This window comes from Myotis lucifugus, unplaced genomic scaffold, assembly GCF_000147115.1.
Source record: "Myotis lucifugus unplaced genomic scaffold, Myoluc2.0 scaffold_338, whole genome shotgun sequence".
In the NCBI taxonomy this organism is placed as follows: Eukaryota; Metazoa; Chordata; class Mammalia; order Chiroptera; family Vespertilionidae; genus Myotis; species Myotis lucifugus.
Window position 1 is genome coordinate 419,176 of NW_005871386.1, and position 21,650 is coordinate 440,825.

Consider the following 21,650-nt stretch of genomic DNA (forward strand, 5'->3'; position numbering starts at 1 on the left):
CAGGTCTGCAAGGGGTGCATGAAGGGAGCCCATTAGCAAAAGCTGACGCTCAGGAACAGGACTTGTGCCCTAGAACTGACAGTAGGAGACAAGGATAGTGTTAAGAGGGCAGGGGCAGAGTTCCTGAAGTACGGGCCCTGGAAAGCTTTATCCAGGTGGGCACTAGGGCATAGAGGAACAGGCGAGAAGAAAACTATCACAGAACTTAGGAGCTGGAAGAAGAGGCTGTTTTGTGAAAAAGGAACACCCCCAATCATCAAACTGACCAAGCAGCAAGTTTGACTTGATGCTGAAACCTACAGAATGAATAATTAGACCAAGAGGAACCCGCCCAACTGTGGCTACACATGCCCCTGAGATATCAGGCAAGGATGCCTTGGCCTGCAGACTAGCTTTGGTGGTAGAAATAGTCTTATTGGTGTATCTTCTAGAGGGTCATTCCACTATTCTAAGAAATAATCCCATTAGAGGTCACACAGTAGATTGTGTCTCCTGATCTCAAATCCATTGTTGTTTTCACTACACCACAATGACTATATTGTGTGGCCACCCTAGAACACTTTTATGGAATATAGAGATTCTCAGCCTATTGTGAGGTGCTTCACTACTTATACAAGTTTATATTGAGTTTACTAATTTACTTTTTCTGACTATTAGATAGGATTGAAGATTATTGCTGAGATTCTCACTTGCATCTAGTTGTGCTTTCTTGAGTATAAGATGAAAGGGTGGAATTATAGCCAGTATACAGGGATTGCTCTTAGGCATGGACATGGAGGTTGAAAATAGACAACTTAATAGACAGTGGCCAGGAGACAGTCCTCATTTTCTAGAACTCAAATTGAAAAGGAAGAGATGAGCAGATATAAGCTTTTTTCCCCCCTTCATGTTGCTTAAATTTTCTCTGGTGCTTTAAGGAGAAGCTTTCCATGAGAGGGCTGGGCTCCGCTTGGCTTTACTGTGATCAGGTCCTATTGGGTGAAGAAGGTCAGATGGCCACCTCTTTAGGAAAGGTGAAGGTTCCAAGATGGGATGACCTTATATACCAGAACTTTGTGGCTTAGCTTTACCAAGATAACTTCATACCAGCTCCATTTACATTGGAATATTTCCTGGAATAGTGGAATTTGAAGAGAAATTTCAGGGAAGCGAAAGTGAAGGAAATTCTAGAAATGAATTAATTAATAGGGACCCAAATTAATTAAAGTCCATCCAGCCTCTTAGTTCCCAATCTGAGAACCATGAACCCCAGCAGTATGTGGGCCTCTACATCATACACGCATGCACACATGTACACACAACTATACTTTTTTGAAGTATGGGTCTCAATATTTTGTATATATCAAAATAACCTGGGGGACTTGGTGAAACTGCATATTCCTGGGTTCCAAGTCCAAAGATTAGGATTTTATTGATCTGGGGGAGAGCCTGGGAGTCTGCTATTTTAGGAGCATCCGGGGTCTAATATATACTGACCCTGCGGCAATAAAACACAAATACCTTTTTTAAATTATCTATTCTGAAGTTGCCTTGAGTGATATTTATACTCCTAAAAGAAGAGACACCAATGTTCAGAAGCTATAAGGGATGAGGTTGGGCAGTCTTTAGATGCGGGAAATATACCTCAAAAGGTTTGGGAGCACTGATCTAGTCCAATTCCTTCATTTCAGAGATAAAGAAATGAAGACCCAGAGAGATCAAGTAACTGTCCCCAAAGTCACACAGTCAGTGGCAGGAGAAAGAGCCCTGGCCTCCTGCCTTGGGCCCTGGGAAGCTTTCTAGTCCCACCCTGACCCCAGGGAAAGCAGGATCAGGTTGGAAGGCAGCCTTCCCAAAAGGTCTAGGTCTGAGATTCTAAGGTGATTTATTTCACAGGTAACAACTAGGAAAGAAGTAATTGCAAAGTTATTTTGCAGTTGACTTAAGGAGCAACTAGCTCTTTAGGTTCAGCCCCTCAGGACAGAACAATTTTTTTAAATTAACTCATTTAATCTATTCTTTTCTATTGATAAAGCTCAAAAAATAGCTAGAAATAAATACCTTGGCGTTTGTTTTCAAGTTAAAATTTACAATGATCTAGTTGTTTAGAAACACAGTAGAATTCTACAGGATGGTTTGCAAGTCATCACTGAGATTTTCTTAAAGTGTGTGTTCAGCTTTATAAAGATAGCTGCCCATGAAAGAGGCATTTTCTTTGAAATATAGTAGTCTTATTTTAGCTTGCTGTCATTTCTCAATGTGGGTAGGGCACCACTTATAAGTAGTAGAAGGAGTCACTTGTATACATGGAGTAGAAAATAATACTGAGGTGCAAATGTCTCTGTAGGCAAGGAAATTGTTAGGCATGGATTACACTTAGCAATGATTCTATTAAACTAACTAAAACAATTTTTAAAATGAGCTTCTCAATACTCCTGTCCTCATCAGTGGTAGCCTTTGGCTACAAATGACTGAATCTATTCCTATATTCTGCTAAGTTGATTAATAAAAAATATTTATTACACAAATCCTTTTTGTTGACAAGTTAAAATGGAGCCTCATCTTTCATATCTCCCTGAAGATTGCCACCTTGTGAGATTGAAAATACTCATTAAATTCCATCACCAGACAGGCACAAATGAGAGGGTGATTGTTTTTAAGCATGTGAGGGGAATCATTGGTAAACTCATTTGTTTGGATATCATTAACAGAACAATCGGTGAGGATCTCCAGGGGGTCCTCATGACCTTTGCTCGCAATCTCTTCGTCATCCATCAAGAAATATCAGCACCTAATATGCAAGGCGAGACCAATTTTAAGGTGAGGTGTTAATTAACTAACGATCCTGGTTGATTTCTATACAAGGGCTGAAAATACCTCATGCTGTATTGTAAACAAGTGCTAAACCATGTTTTTTTATTGTAAGCAGTACACTTTTACAATGTGCAGGGTCAATACTGTAAGGTTCTCACTGAACCCGTTAGTTAAACGTAATAGTTTGAAACTTTTTCTTTGAAATATGGTAGTCTTATTTTAACTTGCTACCATTTCCAAACCCAAGCTTACACTACAACTGGGCTTTCTGATGTGGGAACTGAAATTAAAACATCACAATGGAGCCCAAACAGAGACTGTTGCAGAAAAAAAAAATCCTGGCTATAATCTACCTACATTTCAGTGTCTGAATAGGGATTCCTGGCGAGCCCAAGTTTCTAGGACAGAGAAGTTCTGAGGCCAGGAAGGACAGTGTGTTTAGGGACAAGCTCAGCACATATGTGAGCCATCTACTCCACCCTGTTCCTCCAAAGTGGGTAGATGTTCCATCACTAACTGTTGAAGCTTCCAGATAATCCAGTCATGTGTAATTGACTAGATGTCTCCAAACTCTAGGAAACAGGAGCAAGATCTGTACAAGAGGTTTGAAAATACCCGCTGAGCAGAAATGAACATTTAATATTGATTATCAAAATTTTCATCGGATTTTCAGCCTGAGCCTTCATCATGTTTGAATGGGTCAAGTAACTCAAAGGACTCAATTGGAACCTACATGTCATTTTTCTCTTAAATGGAAAGCCCAACAAAAGCTTGATAAGAATAGGATTTTTTTTAATATGTTTTTTCCTTGAGCTAGGCCCTGGTCCTTCTAGTAATGGTAATGATGATAATAATTCAATGTGATGTACTCTTCAATGTGATTTTATGAGTTGCAAGATTGACCACCGCTTTTCCCGTAACATGACTGAGAAGATTTAATTTTAAAACGGCCCAGTGTTGTAATAACTTTCACAGGTCCTAAAGGATCTATGCTCATCGTTTATATTCTAAGTTACTGCAAGCTAGCATCATCTTGTCATTACTGCTGTGCACAAAATTCTAAGACTGTCTGCACATGATCAGATTAGTCTGTCAAAATGTAGTTAATAAACAGAATCGGATGGTACTATGGACTTAATTTTGTCCTCCCAAAGTTCACCTGTTGAAATCTTAACCCCAAAGTGACAGTATATAGAGATGGAAGGGAATTATGTTGAAATGAGGTCATGAGGGTGGTGTGGGAATGATGGGGCCCTTATAAGAGACCAGAGCATTTGCTCACCCTCTCCCCACCATGTGAGGCTACAGCAAAAACCTGGTTGTCTGCAAGCCAGGAACTGAATTGGCTAGCACATTGACCTTGGACTTCCCAGCCTCCAGAACTGTGAGAAAGAAATTTTTGTTGTTGAAGCCACCCAGTCTGTGGTAGTTTGTTATAGCAGCCTGCACACTATGACAGAGGGTATATCCCCCAAACTACACGGATTTAGAAGGCTCTGACTTTGGACTTGAGGTTGGCAAAGCCAACTACTCATGGCATAATGAAGGCTATTTCTCTGCCCTTTGTCTGACTTTCAAAATTATCAGGTTAGATGTTCTAAAGTAGATTTTAAATATACTATCATGGTTTCTTGCCTTCTCATGTGAATCATTATTATCTTGATATGCTTACTCTTGATAGAAGGTCAAAAGGTAAAAAGGTTAAATTTCAACAAAATAGGAATAATAAAAACTTGAAAAGTGAAATAGATTCATTTTGGGTAGTATATCCTCATGACATTCTAATAAATATTTTTAGTTTAGCAACAAGGATTTACTAGCAAAGTAAAGGCTGAATGAAAATGGAAGGTAATTTGCCCTAACCAGTTTGGCTCAGTGGATAGAGCGTCGGCCTGCGGACTGAAGAGTCCCAAGTTCGATTCCGGTCAAGGGCATGTACCTTGGTTGCGGGCACATCCCCAGTTGAGAGTGTGCAGGAAGCAGCTGATCGATGTTTCTAACTCTCTATCCGTCTCCCCTCCTCTCTGTAAAAAATCAATAAAATATATTTAAAAAGAAAGTGGAAGGTAATTCAGAAAAAAAACATTTAATAAAATCCAACATCCTTTTTTTTTTCCCAGAGAGGGAAGGAGAGAGAAATATCAATGAGAGAGAGACATTGATTGGTTGCCTCCCCTACACGCCCTAGTAATAATAATATAATAAAACACTCAAAGATGTACACAATAGAAGCCCATTTTTTTCATTATTACATTTAATAGACATTAAAATTTCTATAAATATTTCCAAGTTCTTACAGTTTTTATATTCATTTCATCAGGACTGACAACCAACAACTTGTAGATGGTGCTGGTTGGTGGAGCACACTTTGAGTCAAAGTAGTCTAAATCACACACTTAACTCCAAAAAGGAACAAATGCTTAGTGGTGGGAAGACTTGGAGGGGAGAGTTGTAAGAGATGTTTAAGTAATGAATGTCATTTTTATTGTTCATTTACAGGCCACCATTGATGAGGTTGAAGTCATTCTGGGAGTAACAGAGGAAAACAAAAAGCAATTTGAAGAAGAGCTACAATCGAAAGATAAGAAAAATACCTCTCTGAGCCTGATATGTTTATGATCCTGGAAAACATTACTGAGTTTAGATTCCAACTAGAGCTAAGAAAAGGCAACATTTCTTTTACTGTTAGGAATAAAAGAGGAGGGGGAAAGTTAGTTTGCTTTGTGTGCCAGGAAGTGTATCAGCACAGACTATAATGCAATGCTCTTTTTAAAAAATTGTTAAGTGATCTTATTTTACTTATTAAACCAAAACCTATTTGTGTTTCTCTTCCTCTTTCCAAACTAAGGGGGGAAATATCTAACAAGAAATGTACAAGTCTTACTGATATCACCTCTGCATCTACTTCTTTCTAAACTTCAGGATAGTGGAGATTTTGTTTGAATGTTTTATAAAGTGTCCTCCTCCTATTTCTAATAGTAATCTGTCTTCTGCATTTAAAAAGTTAAATAAAGGCTTAATCATTGATATTTGGCAAAACAAAAATGTCTTCTTTTAAAGAAAATTACATTTGTATGGATTTTTAAAGTGACCCTTTATCATTCATTGTATTTTATTGCACCAAGCCACTATTGTTTGTTGTTGCTATTTTTCAGAAAGTAAGGTAAGCCAACATTTAGTTCACTACAGCATCAGAATTTATCTAGGTGGCAGTATCTGCTCTTAGTTTAAGATGTAGTGTAACCCGAGCCTTCTTGCTTGAACAAACATTTGTGTTCTCTATTGAATAGAGCAGTAGGATTTTTACAAGCTTAATTCAACAGTCTCTGTTAAAGGGCAAATTGTTAAAATTATGCAGTGCTGACACTAACTCTCAGCATTTTCTTTGTAACTGTTCAAAATATTTATTCATCATCCAACCTTAACAGAGGGTGAAAGGAGCAAGTCACATAGTTGTTTTAAAGAATGATATCTTTATAAATACTGGAGTGTGTTGGGGGAAAGGAGAGGTATTTTTTTTACCTAAGGGATTTCCATAAGTTTTAAACTATGCCTCAGCCACAGGCTGAGTTTCTGCAATAAAATTAACATTTGTGTGTGTGTCAGCTTTTGTCTTGCTATAGTTGGAAATACATTAATTAGCCAGGTTTCCTGCCTGTGCTAGGTACAAGGATGACCTCTTTTTCTTGCCAGATCGCTCTAATCCATATGAGGGGCCATTGTCCAGACACTTGACGGATAGGAAGTACTACATGCCCATTAGAGTCTCCCCTCGATGGAAGCCAGAGCAACATAAGGTCCAAGAGACTCATTAGTTCACTGGCACAATCGTGTCCTGAGAGTAAATGAAACCCTCTGTCTCCTTATGGCTCTCATCTGCTCTGGACTTTAAAAGAAAACTGTCTGTGTTTTGTTCAGCACAGCAGTGGATCTTTCACATGGCAAGATCCCCTCTTAACAGTACAAAACGGTGAAATCTATTGGGGAAGTTTTGTGTGTGAATTTTGATTAGCACTCTGGAGCCTCAAGCTGCTGGCAATAGTCAAATGAGTTCCCTCTCTGGTACTTTTTTTTTTTTTTTTACCCACATGATTGGTTTCTCAAACAATGCAGTTTCCTTCTCTGCATACACCACAGAATGCCTATTTCCAAATTCAGGCCTTATATTCAGATTTGGGTCTCATTAGAAAGTGATTGGCAGTAAGGTTCTCTACCTAAAAACCTACAGCTTCAAAATGAAAGGAGAAAAATTGGTATAATAAGACAATCACTTCAAGTAATTAAGTGGAAGAAGCCAGAGGACCAGATTAAATTAGTGAAATATTTTAATTACAGAACATTTGAAAAGAAGCATAGTCTATTATCTTTTAGCACATGTATGCAGCAAAGATACTGTGCTATTGCTAAACTAAGGGAGTTTGAAAAAAATTATATCTATGTGTATAATGTATCCCAAACATAAATTAATTGTGATGAATTACTTAGTTTTTACTACTCTACATAGGAAACTGAAATCTTTGTCAATAAGCGGTGTGTTTTTTTAATGATGTGTCTTTTTTTATCCAGAAACTTTTAGGGAGAAGCAAACATTTAACAGTAGAGCCATCTTTATTTAATACTGAATGTTTGCAATGGTTTGAGAAGCAAAATGTGCTAACCATTTAGGAGCACATTATTGGATGATGATAAGTATCTCCCTTTACATATCATTTTCTATTGATTTTAAATAATCCAAATAGATGATATTTAATGACAAACTGTGCTATCTACTTACCTACCTTCCACTATCTACTTACATTACCTGTTATTGAACACATTGTGGGCTAGGTGTATACTGTACTAGAAGCTTTGTATGCATTATTTTATTGTATCTTTTCAACAACCTCTGTGGGTAGGTACTACTACTGTCTTTATTTTATATACGAGGAGAATGAGATTTAGTGAAGGTATCTCATTCCGTGTCTCAGGCTAAATGAAAAGAAATTTATGTGGGATTTGCATTCTTTTACCACAAATTCTAGCATGTTGTGTAGAAAGTTGAATGTCACTTGTCCTTGATCATTCAAAGGACTTGCACTCTTTTATAACAAACTAGAGGCCCAGTGCATGGATTCGTGCACCGGTGGGGTCCCTCAGCCTGGCCTGTGAGGATGGGGCCAAAACTGGCTCTCCAACATCCTCTGAGGGGTCCTGGATTGCGAGAGATCGGGGCTGGGGAGGGACCGCAGGAGGACTCCAGGGCATGTCTGCCCATCTCACCCAGTCCCGATCAGCCAGATCCCAGCAGCAAGCTAACCTACCGGTCAGACAGTCTGCCCCCTGGTGGTCAGTGCACGTCATAGCGACTGGTCAAATGGTTGAACGGTCAGACACTTAGCATATTAGGCTTTTATTATATAGGATGATTGTATTGCTTAAAGTACAGAGGGACAGTTTAACTCACACACACTTCCTGCTAATAAAATCAACTTGCACAATGCTTAGCATTGGGAGGTGTCACAATTATGTGATCAAAGAAATCAGGAGAAGAGAAAGGGTGTCAGTGGAATTCTTCTCTGACCGTGGATGGATCTGTGAGAATCTGTTGGAGGACTAATGATGGGATGTTGCAGGAAAGTTTGAAAGCTGTGAAGTCATGCTCCATAGTTTTGTTTGAAAGATAGGTATGAGGTCCCTAAAATGGGGAAGGGTTAAAAACGACTCCCAATCCAATGTGGAGAGACCTAGGAGGAGTTTGGGGAGCATGGTCTCAGCTATCCCACCCTAAGAATTTCAAGAATCCTATATTTCAAGTATAAAAAGATGTACTTTATCCTAAGTAATATATTAGTAACCATCTGAAAGTTTTAACAATAATCATTTGCATTCATCTGGCACTTTTCTTCTAAAGAGCTCAAAGCACTTCGCATTTATTATCTCATTAATTCCCCACACTGTCCCTGTGGGGAAGGAAATACGTATTTTAACATTTAAATGTTTATCTTTCAGAATTTCTCAAGCATCCATTAATTCTATTGCCAAAAATGTAAATATTTATTAGTTTTATTTTACTGTTCCTCTGGCTTTAATGTACGTAACAGATTTGTTCCACTCTTTGGATGTACTGATCACAGTCAATCTGATCTGAAAAACTATAAATTAAGTTGCCAAGATGTTGTGAAGGTGGGGGTTCCGGGGAGGGAGGGAGCCTCTGACGTTGCTTTTCTCACTGGAAGAAGTTTAGACCCACCCATTGCAAGTACAGATGACGTGCGCTGTGGCTCCTCTGCATCTTTTCTGTATCCCATTCTTCCCAAAAGGTGACCTCAGAAGGTGCATCTGAAAGCCCGAGGCAGATTGACCTACTGTTTCTATCTTTGTTTTGTTAATGATTTCATCAATGTGGAACAGAAATCTCATGCCTTCTATTAGGAGTTACATCTCAAGGAGTCACCACGTAATGAGGGCTAGACCCTTGTCTGCCCCGTCCTTCCTCTCGGTGGGTTGGTCATACCTTCCTCAAGTTTATAACTAGAAAAATGGCAGATAGTAATACCTGCTCCTTAGGGAAGCAGCAGAGATTAATTGGCCAATATTAAGAGAATGTTTCAAAGATAAAGCGTTCTACATAAATGTTTAAGTATTATGATTGCCTTGCTTCTTCAAATGAAAGTTCTAACTTTGAAATGTGATTATACACTTTCCCCCCAAACCCCTTGATAACCACATATATAGGTTTATTTTTCACTCTAACAGTCTAACTCATGGTTGTGAAACTTTATTGCACTTGATGGAGGGCCCTGGCTTTTATTAGTTTTAAACTGCTGGTTTCTGGGGTATTTATGTAAATGAGGGAAAGATACCAAAACAGTAAATAATAAGCATGTCCCTGCTGTTTAAAAATCTGTTGGTAAAAAAAAAAAAATGTGTTCTGTTATAAGAAGACCCTAAACATAGCACAGAAAAATACAGCTTTGGCATCTATGCATAAAATAATGTTTTGGGTTTGGGGGTCTTTTTGATGGTAGTGTCCCCCAAGCATTTCTTAACCATTCTGTATACATTTTATTGCACTTCCACGGTTGTCACCATATACATCATATGTATGTGCGTATGCATATATATGGAGAGAGAGAAAAATGAGTAAAATGCAGCATTTTAAGATTTTTTTCTTTAACAATATGTTGTAAAGTACACCAGATGGCTAATTATAGCTCCAGGAAACAAAAGGCCACACCCAAGTTTATTGCAGTTGCCTCAAAAGGAATGTTTTGATCAAATCATGGTCCCATAAACAAAACAGCTGACCTTTTCCATTAGTTGCAAGATAAACTTCATAGTCAAATTCCATTTTGGTTTATTTAAAAATTTATGCTTCTTTGCTTTCCAGCAGATGACACAAAATACGTACTCTGCAATCATTGAAAAACTCAGAATTATCTAACAGCGCATTCTTTATTTCCAGGTCCCCTTTACAATACCTTTCTACTCATTTCAAGTTCAACATGTAGACATGTAGAGATACATTCCTAAGCCAAAACGTTATAGATCATTTGCAACAATGAAAAACCAGGAAGATACAATAGGGCATTGCTTAAAAATTATGGAGTATCTATCAAAGGGCATTTAAAAACCATGTCCCTGCACTTGCTATATGAATGTTCACAGCAGCTTTATTTGTAATAGCCTCAAACTAGAAACAACCCAACTGTCTGTTGTCAACAGGTGGGTGATGAAGGAATTGTGGGATATCCTTACAATGGAATACTACTCAGCAATGAAAAGGAATGATCTGTTGATAAACTCAGAGATGTGGATGAATGGCAATATAATATGCTAAATGAAAAAATCCAGACAAAAAAGAGTACTTATCTATGTACATAACATTTTTCTTAAGACTACTTTGTCTTTAAATATACCTGCAGTTTTTTAATTTTTCTAATTATAGAGACATTTGCTCTTGATAAAAAATAAAATAAATAAGTAAGAAATATGTTTGAAAAATAGGAAAGCACCCTTACTCTCTATTCCTTTATTTTATTTTTCTTCAAAGCACTTAACAATATGTGGTATTACATAATAGGTTTATTTTTTATTATTTGTCTCACCCAATGGATTGTAAGTATAAAGTCCCAACTCCTAGAACAGTACCTTATCAGTAGCAAGAGTTGCTCAATTAACATATATTGATTGCATTTATTATTTTATGAAATACGTACTAAGTTCCTATCATATAGTCCTTTATCTTTGTGTATGTAATATTTTAATAGGATCATATCAAACATACTGAGTTGCAGACTGTGTTTTTCACTTAGCAATAAATTATGAAGACACGTGGGAAATTCTTACTCAAAGTGATTTTAATAATGATGTAAAGAATGTTGATAATCCCCTATTGTTAGACCAGTACATGGGCATTTTGATGCATCCTTCAAGTACATATCAAGAAGGTCAACCATTTAAGATAGTAATAATATTAATGATGCCTTATCGTTATATGATACTTTACAGTTTACAAACTATTTTCCTATCCCATTTGATTTTTATGATAATCTCAAGTGAGCAGAGCGGAAACTCAAGAGGTTAAATCATTTCCATTAAACAATAAAATAGGGAGTCCAGACTCAAACCTAGGTCTCTGCAGCCTGGGCTCCTCACGGTACCGCACACTCCCTGGTTGAAGCCTTCATTTTACGGGTGAATGATCCATGCTTAGAGAAGCGGGTAGTGATGTGCCCAGATTCACCGGGGCTTCTTAAGGAAGAATACGGATGGAGAAGAACCAGGATTCCCGACTCTGTCCAAGGCTCTCTCAACTACACTAGTTCTCAACTACATGCTGGCTCAATAAATTAGAAAAAACATCCTAAATTACTGCATAGTTTAAAACGGCAGCCAATACATGCTGTTATACTTCTCTGAAGATTACACATTATATTTGCTAGTGCTGCAAAGTGCCAACCTGATGACACTTGCAATCCTGAGCTTATTTGATGTGGTTGGGAAGCAAATGAGATTCCAGTGCCCCTGTTGCGCATAGGTGCTCAAGGAGCACTGCCTGCATGGCGGGGAAGTGCCCTATATTTACAGGATTTGATCCAGTTTAACAGCAAGATCGAATGTTAAAATTAGCCTTGTAAAAGGGTTCACCCTAGTTCACACACAAAACAAGATTCTGAGATTATGACTAGCAATTTTTCATGAGTTGATTTATCTGAATAAAACCTATAAGGTTTTGAACCATTAAACATTCGATTTAGAAAAAAAAAACTTAGCATCCAGAAGAATAAACTGAAAAATGGAACAGATTTGTTTCTTGTAATAATTATGAGCAATATCTCAAACTCAGCATCCTTAGACCATTGAGCTGTGTAGGATGAATGTGCTAATTAATCAATTACTACCCAACAATGTACCCTGTTTATTTACTGAAATGCACCAGAAATGTGTGCAGAACTGGTAATTATTAATCATCTTCAGTAACAAATATGACTCAAGTTCACCTTCATATAATTAATAGAGCATGTAGTTAGCTTTAACATCTTGCTTTATTAGAAACAGCAATAAAGAATAAAAAGAAAGAGCTGAACCACAAGTGTGGTTCACTGAAATGCTAGCTTGGACTAAATGTGCCTATTATCCGTAGCAGCAGTATTACTCATACCATCCAAATTATGGCCAGATGCTCTCGCCATTAAAACCCAAGTTTTTTTAACTAAACTTTTAAATTTGAATAAAATTTTAAACTTACAGGAAAGTTGTAAAAGCAGTCCAAAGAATTCCCATGTACTTTTTATTCGGGTTCCCCCAATAAAACCCAAGTTTTAGGGCTTGATAACTTGCTTAGACTTGAGATCTTTGTTGGTGGTGCCCAAATTCCTCAATGCATGGCTGGCCCTCAATTTCAATAGACATATAAATTGTTGTTTTACAGCAACTTTGCAAGTGATCCAGTTTTGAAAAATCACTTTGAGAGTCATCATGTAGGTCACCCCAAAATTTCCTTGGAGCCAGGCAGACTTCTGGGCTAGATAGACCATATTTTGGAACTTATATGCTAGTTCCTGTGCCCTTACTGATTGTGCAACATCTAAGGAATGTTCAATTGTGTCAGTTACATTTCCATCTAAGTTTTTAGTCCCTTCAATGTAGGTTCAAATCCAAGCTCCACCACCTGGCTGCAGGGAGCTATTTTAACCTCTCTGACATTCTGTTTCCACAGCTTGAAAATGAGGAAAATGAAACCCTGCTTTGGAATGTTGTTTAAATGAGACAATAGGTTGAAACTATCTAGCAGGAGCAAACTCTCAGGAACTGGTAGATATGTTGATTTTATTATCCTCTATGGCCACCTTTAACTTAAGAAACTGAAATGTGTCTCCTATTCACACACAAATACAAAGATATTTCATAGCATGGAAACTGCAAATGTAGATGAACATTTTTGAAAGTTTTCTCCTGAAGGAAAAAATCAGATAAAATTTAATGTTATTGTACAGTAAATTAAAAACCTGTCCCATCTGAAAATACCAGTCACTGCAAAACCTAAACTGACAAATCATAAACCAGGGTGGACTTCAGTATTTCTATTACTTAATGATTCAAGGCCCTTTAAAGGGAGAGCTCCCTTAGGGCATCTCCATATTTGTTTATAGATCATTAGCTACTTGACAGTGAGACTGGGGAGGGGCATAAAGACTTACAGCTAACACTCTAAGAGCCACTGTTGGTTAAAGATGATCAGCAATAAAGCCAAAATATCTTAGGAATTTGATATGAATATATGATTTGTGCTACAAGATGTCATATGCTATTCATGAATTGCTTTACGAAGCTGGGACCATAACTATGGTCCATATGACAAGGTGAATTTACTTGGCCATGTTTTCAAATGTTTCCCTAACCATTGATTACATATTATAAAGATTTGTAATATTGGAAATATGACCATAAAATGGATTTTGTTATCTACCAGCATAAATCTTGATCTGGTTTCAAAAAGTCACAAGTGTCACCTTACCACCAGATTCTAGCACCTACTGCAGAAGAAGGGAATAGAAATGTTTCTGAATGAAAAGCTCACTGAAAACTAGGAGGCCAGAATTTTGATTCTTGTATATGATTTTGGATAAGTTTCTTACCTATTCTGTAGTTTAACTTCTCCAACTACCAAAATTAGAATTTTAATTAAAACCACTGACCCTATATGGTAAGTTTTTCCCCCCAATATCCCTCAAACACACTACTTATATTATTACTAGAGGCCTGGTGCACGAATTCGTGCACCGGTGTGGTCCCTTAGCCTGGCCTGTGCCCTCTCGCAACCTGGGACCCCTCGGGGGATGTCGGATAGCCAGTTTCAGCCCTATCCCCGCAGGCCCGATCCAGACAGGAGGGAGCCCAATCCTGTGCGTTGAGCATCTGCCCCCTGGTGGTCAGTGTGCACCACAGCAATCAGTCGTTCAGTCATTTGGTTGCTTAGGCCCAGTGCACAAAATTCCTGCATGGGAGAGGGAAACCCTCAGCCCAGCCTGCACCCTCTCAAAATCCAGGACCCCTTGGGGGATCAGCCTAAACTGACAGTTGGACATCCCTCTCATAATCTAGGACCGGTGGCTTCTAACCGCTCGCCTGCCTTCCTGCCTGATCGCCCCTAACCACTCTGCCTGCCTGCCTAATGCCCCTAACTGCTCACCTGCCTGTCTGATCACCCCTAACCACTCACCTGCCTGCCCGATCACCCCTAACTGCCTCTACCTTGGCCCCTGCCACTGCGGCTTTATCTGGAAGGACGTCTGGAATGATGTCTGGAAGGTCGTTCAGCTTTCTGGTTAATTAGCATATTATGCTTTTATTATTATGGACTAGAGGCCCAGTGCATGAATTTGTGCATGGGTGGGGTCCCTGGGTCTGGCCAGCAATAGGGGCCAATTGGGGGGCTGGCCAGCTGTGGGGAGGGACCGCAGGAAGTTGGCCCCAGCAGCAAGCTAACCAACCGCCGACTCTGCAAGGAATCGGGCTCCCTCCTCCCTCCTGTCTGGGTGCAGGTGAACCAGATTTGGGTTGTCAGGGCCCCAGCAGCAGGCTAACCAACAGCTGATTCCACGAGCAATCAGGCTCCCTCCCTCCTCCCTCCTTCCTATCTGGGTCCGGGGTGCGTGTGAACCAGATTCAGGGCTGTCAGGGCCCCAGCAGCAAGCTAACCAATGACCAATTCCGCAAGGAATCAGACTCCCTCCTCCCTCCTGTCTGGGTCTGGGGTGCAGGTGAACCAGATTCAGGGCCCCAGCAGCAAGGTCTGGGTCAGTGCGTGTCATAGCTACCAGCAGGTCTGGTCATTCCAATTGTTCGGTCATAACAGTCGCTTAGGCATATATATATATAAACTTTACCCACTTCTTAAAAATTATTATTCAATGAGTACCAACCATATGCCAAATACTGTCATAGATGCTGGATCACAAAGGTTAACAGAACAGACACAAATCTCTGACCTTAGGAAGTTTACATTCCAGTCAGGGCAAACTTGAGAGTAATTTAGACGGATGCTTTTGGATGAGATTCTGTACCCACTATGTTCACAGTATAATGTTTCACCAGAGTAATTCTTCTTGCCACTTTTTGTAACAGCAGTCCCAGCTGCCAGCCAACTCCTTGGGGGGCTGTCAGGACATCCATCAGTTCCACAGAAAGCCTCAAGAAGATCTAGATAAGAAGGCAGCAGTTCCTTCCTTTCCTAATGACTTCTGCCATCACTCAGAACTTCCGTGAAGATAACTTTGCATAAAACCAATGTATACTGTCCTTGCCAGGGCAGACACAAGGCTACAGGAACGGAGCAGCAATTGGTGTTTGCCACTGATGGGAGAGGGGAGAATTAATGAGCATTCATCCAGCTGTAGAGGTAACACCACCACCTCCTCTGGAGCTGAGCTTGGCTTAGAAGGCACCGAGCCATTAAGCAGACTTGGGTGGCTCTTTTGGCAGGTCTGTTTTTAAGTCCCAAAGCATGCCGGAATATGAATCATCTCCATGGTCCTTCTTTCCTTCACCCAAAAGTCCTTAAGCCTCAAACTGGAAATTGTAGGTAAAATCCTAAGTGTAAACATTTCTATCCTTTTTTCATAAGTCTTTTCTCTTTTACCAACATGTTGACATATTCACCCAGGTCTTGCCTATAATTCTCCCTCTGAGAATAGCAGTGAATTAAAATCTGCCCTACTTTCTTTTAAATCACATCATTAGAAAAATGTGAATAAATCAGGATCTCAGTAAGGCTGTAAAAACAACATGATAATAAATATTCTATATATGTACAAGGTCATGTTTGGGTCATGTCCACTATATATGTTCTCTGTACATCAAGCATATCAAAGTCAAAAGACTAACGCAGGCCAAATAAATGAGGCATGCAGCCCACAGGCTGCAAGTTTGACATGCTTGCTGTACATACTTATTCATAAACACAAATAACATGTGTTAATATATAACACTACCAGTAGAATTCATTGGGTTTTTTTCAAAATTAAAAAAAAAATCTTTATTGTTGAAACTATTACATATGTCCTCTTTTCTCCCCCACTGACCCCTTTTAGCCCACCCCTGTCCACTGCCCCAGGCCTTCTTTTTCAAACATTTTATTGAAGTATAATATACATATAGAAAAGTGCACATATACTATATATCTATATCTATATCATCTATATCTATATCTATATCTATATATCCCACATTCAAAGGCTGTTAAATCGCGTTGTTTACCCATTGCTTCAGAAAAAAAATCACTTCTACTGTGGTGGTAAACAACCTGCTTCCCTATTTATAATGGTCTGGCCCTCTAGCAACTTCAGCGCAAAATTATAGCTAATTTGCCTACAAATGTCAGGTGGTCATAATAGTCTGGCCACTCAGTGTATGTTCAAAGAATCCACTAACTGCCCTAGTTGGTTTGGCTCAGTGGATAGAGCGTCAGCCTGCAGACTAAAGGGTCCTGGGTTTGATTCTGGTTAAGGGCACATGCCCAAGTTGTGGGCTTGGTCCCCAGTAGGGGGTGTGCAGGAGGCAGCCGATCAATGATTCTCTCTCATCATTCATGTTTCTCTCTTTTCCTCTTTGAAATCTCTCTCTCTCTCTCTCTCTCTCTCTCTCTCTCTCTCTCTCTATATATATATATATATATATATATATATATATATAGATATACATCTCCACTAACTGAATATACTCATTTAACTAGAATCCATATCAAGAAAGAGAATAATTTGTAGGTTCATTATTTATAACAAATGTACTACTCTGGTGGGGGACATTGATAACAGGGGAGGCTTTTCCTGTGTGGGCAGGAATAGATGATAAATCTCTGTACTTTTCTCTTATTTTGCTGTGAATCTAAAATGACACTTAAAAATAAAGTCTATTATTTTTTTAAAAGCTATAGAAATAAAAGATGAAATAAAAGAGAGAATGAGAATAATCCCAGTCTCCCAGAAGTCTCCTCATACTCCTTCCAGTCACTAGCCCTCCCTTTCCCCACCTTGCTAAGAATGACCACTATCCTGCCTTCTACCAGCATAAATGAGTTGTGGCCAGTTTTTATACTTTATATAAATGAAATCGTATAGTAGGTACTTGAATGTCTGGCTTCTTTCACGCTTATGTTTGTGAGATTCATGCACATTGTGTGTGATTCTATATTAGATCATTCCCTCTCGTTGCTGTATAGCATTCCATCATGTGAATATGCCACAATTTGTCTATCTGCTCTACTCTTGATAGGCATTAGAGTAATTTCTAGGTCAAATATTAAAAATATAAATAGTGTTGCTATGAATATTCCCATATGCCTTTTAGAGAACATATGCACACAGTTTCTATTGGTTACTGTTTTGGACTGAATATTTATGTCCCTTCTAATTCACCTGTTGAAACCTTAATACTTAATGTGATTATATATGGAGATAGGGTCCATGAGGAAGTCATAAAGGTTAAATGAAGTCATAAGGGCCAGAGCCCTTATCAGAAGAGAAAGAGACAGACACCAGAACTAGTTCTCTCTGTCATGGGAGGATACAGTAAGACGGAGCTGCAAGCCAAAAAGAGAACGCTCACCAAGAACCCAATTGGCTGGCATTTAGATCTTAAACTTACCAGTTTCCAGAACAGTGAGAAATAAATTTCTGTTGTTTACCACCCAGTCTGTGATGGCAGCCTGAGCACACTGATACAAATATATACCTAGAAATGGTATGCTGGGTCATAAGAAATGCTTACAGGCATACCCCAGAGACATTGCAGGTTCGGTAATCCTTTTGCTGATGGACAATCTTGCCTTCAATTTGTAAAAACGCAACATCTGTAAAGTGCAATAAAGCAAAAAGCAAAAAAACAAGGTATGCCTATATATTCACCTGTAATATATGCTCCCTCCAATTTTTCCAAAGTGGCTACCAGCAGTGTATAATAGCTGCATTTCTTGACCAACACTTAGTACTTTCTATCTTTTCTATTTTAGCCACTCTGGTGAGTGTGTAATGGCATTGCATTGTGGTTTTAATTTCCATTTTTTGATGATTATTGAAATTAAGTCATCTCACCTTTATTGATTATTTCAGACATTCTCCTTTGTGAAGAGTCCATTCAAATATTTTGTCCTTTTTATTGGATTGTCTTTTAAATATATATATATATTGATTTCAGAGAGGAAGGGTGAGGGAGAGAGAGATAGAAACATTAATGATGAGAGAGAATCATTGATTGGCTGCCTCCTGCACCACCCCTACTAGAGATCGAGCCTGCAACTCGGGCATGTGCCCTTGACCAGAATCGAACCAGGGACCCTTCAGTCCACAGGCCGACGCTCTATCCACTGAGCCAAACTGGCTAGGGCTGGATTGTCTTTTTTAATGATTTGTTCTAGATTCCAAATGCTTTGTCAGATCTAACTTCTCCCACTCTGTGGACTACCTTTTCACTCTCTCTTTTTTTTTCTGTTATTGTCTAAAGTTTTACATATGTCTCCTTTCCCCCCAGGTAACCCCCCCCAGCCATTAATGAACAGTCTTAATTTTAATATATTCTATATTATCAATTTTGTAAAACTAACTTTTAGTATGTTCTGAACATCCACAATGTCCTAGGTGTCTTCAAAACAAAAACAAGAAGGCTAAATCCTTTCTAGGAGCAGCATGATACAGCCATGTACATGCTAAGTGCTCTGCACAGTGTCACTCTTTATATTTTTAAGGTGCTTTTTAATGGATATGCCATTTCTCCATGCTCTGTAGAAAACTAAGTATTCATATATTTATTTTTTATTGTTGGCCACAGTGTTTTTTAAACATTTACTTAGGCTGTTGAATATCAACTTCTAAGCCCCTTTGTTTATGGCCATCAAGAATTGGAAGTGAAAAGAAAATCAAGCATCTGATCTGAGGTGTGAGTTTTTTGAGAAAGTATGTTCTCTCAATTATAAAAGTCAAAAGAAATATCTAGAAGTCATGTTCTCCAGCTCAGAATCATCAGGTTAGGGCAATATTTTGTTCAAACACTCTTGACTACCTGGGTGTCGTCCCCCAGCTATCAGCTCTGCTTGGAGGAATTTCCTACCTTAGAAAACAAAGAGAGATAGTCAAAGAGCCTTGGATTAGGGGAATCATCATCATTGATGAGGTTTTTCCAAGAGAGCATCTTGCAACAGAAATCCTTCAGTTCCCTAGCCCTTTTCCTAAGCCTTCATGAGAAGATGCAGTGAAACATATCTAAGTCTCTGCTTCTCCTTATCAGTGGTTTTTACAGTACATGCCACAGAACATAGGGTTTCTGAGACATACTTCAGAGGCTCCACAATATTTGATTCATTTCATTTTTTAAAACAGATTTTTGTATTGCCAAAATTTAACATATTGCAAAACTGCCCACACATTAATTTGAGGTGAAGTCATTTCAGTGTAGACCCAGAATTCACCTCCACTGCCATCTTTGTAATTGAAGCCCATGCCCAAGATTTCAAGGTGAATCATTTAAAAACCACTCATATTTGTATCTACTTCTCTGGATCAGGATTTTCTTAATAGTATACAACCAAAACAGAGGCATAAGAAATAAACTGTCCCTAGGCAGCTATAACTGCAATTGTCCATAACCTCCAACTTCAACAAAAAAAAAATGTTTTGAGCACAGAAACAGCAGGGGCAAGGGTTGGGTCCAAAAAATACATTTTCTGAGCGTGGTCTGAAGACTTTGTATCTATTATTTTAGCTACCCAATTTCCTTACAATTAATTCCCTTTTTGCTAAAAACAAAACAAAAAGAAACCCCACAAGACAACAAACCAACCTCATTCTTGTTTTTTTAAATTTACCTAGAAAGTTAACGTTAAAATTTTGGACTTTCAAATGTTTAGTAATAAAGCACAAGTTTTCATCTACTTTATATGTTGAGGTTCTGTGACAGGCTTTGTTTTAAAATTTAATTTGAAAACCACAGAACTGAATAACTTCCCCGACTCCTGTCTTAGCCTCCCTCCAGCCATTTCTGTGCCAGTCTAACCACATCATGCCTCCACCCAAAATTTTTTTTAAACTGTTATCTAATAGGGAATCCTATAAAGTAAAGTTCAAATTATTTGCATGACTACAAGGCCCTTCAAGATTTGGCACATGATAGTGGGTACTCAATCACTATTTGTTGAACAAATCGGTAAAAACTGGAGACTGTAAGATCGAGCCACACTATCCTATATTCCTTGAGTTTCAACAACTATAATTATTACATGCTGCTTATACATAATTACTGCATTTATACAGAGTGCTTTCCACACACGTCATCTTATTTAAATCTATTGTCTACAAACAAGATGAGCTTAGGAAAATAAGGGAAAATGCTTTCTTGGAAGGCAGGTATATACATTACCTCAAGAGGCTGCAAAGTTTAAGATTTTCCTAACATATCTTGATAATGGGTCACTGAGGATTTTAAAGGTTTATAAGTAAAACACTCCTGGTCTGGCGTTCACCAGGCTCTTAGGAGAGGTCAAGGGTGGTACATATCTGGGCACCACATGGAGAGACCTGGGACTTTTTTAGAAATAAACTTTTTATCTTGCAAATATCTGGGACTTAAATAGTGAACATAACCACAAAGACCTAAACATAGTAATTCTCCTTGACTTCATAGACAATGCAAATCTGGGGGCCTGGCTTTTTTTAAGTATATTTTTATTGATTTCAGAGAGGAAGGGAGAAAGAAAGGAGAAGCATCAATGATGAGAGAGAACCATTGATTGGCTGCCTCCTGCAGAGGGATCTAGCCCAACTGTGGCTAATGCCCAGACGGGAATTGAACCCTGACCTCCTGGTTCATAGGCTGACGCTTAATCACAGGCTTTAACTCACTTCCCTGAGGACACCTTCTCAAGTGTTACCTGGACCACAGCGCCAACTGAAGGGTTTCCCTGGACCCTGGGCCTGGGAGATGGGTGTGAGTTCTGCCGCTCACCAAGGAGGTTCATACCCGAACTGATAACACCTCCGCACCCCCTCGCCAGCGTTACTAACCACTACATGAGGTCATAAGTGCCGACTTCACCTCCTCATTCATGCCCCTGACCCTCACCACCCTGCGCCCACCACTGGGCCCACCCTGTCCCCTCCGCTCTCTCCGCGGAGCCCGCGGGACACCCGTGCGCGCCGCCCGCCGGCGTCCTCGCCGCTCGCCCCGGGGACCCGCGTGCGCGCTCCAGCCGCCCCCCGCCCCCAGGGCGGTGCCCCCAGGGCTGTGTGGGGGGGGGACCGGGCGCGCGGCAATAGGAGGCCCATGCGAGAGACGCACAGAGTCCCGCCTTGAACTCTGGTTACAGGGCCTAGGGCGAGGGACTCCGC

At 39.3% G+C, this 21,650-nt stretch overlaps 2 protein-coding genes across 2 annotated transcripts in view; both read left to right on the forward strand.

Moving 5' to 3' along the window:
- LOC102428524 (IQ domain-containing protein H) overlaps positions 1-2,702 on the forward strand; it is a 124,595-nt gene extending 121,893 nt beyond the window's left edge. The window contains exon 13 of the mRNA XM_023764583.1: positions 2,691-2,702. Coding sequence (XP_023620351.1) covers positions 2,691-2,702 — 12 coding nt within the window. The remainder of the gene's footprint in view (positions 1-2,690) is intronic.
- A 19-nt stretch (positions 2,703-2,721) lies between these two features.
- The window catches only part of CUNH15orf61 (chromosome unknown C15orf61 homolog), a 23,716-nt gene continuing 4,787 nt past the window's right edge, over positions 2,722-21,650 (forward strand). The window contains 1 exon segment of the mRNA XM_014466431.2: positions 2,722-2,799. Within this exon segment, the coding sequence (XP_014321917.2) occupies positions 2,722-2,799 (78 nt within the window).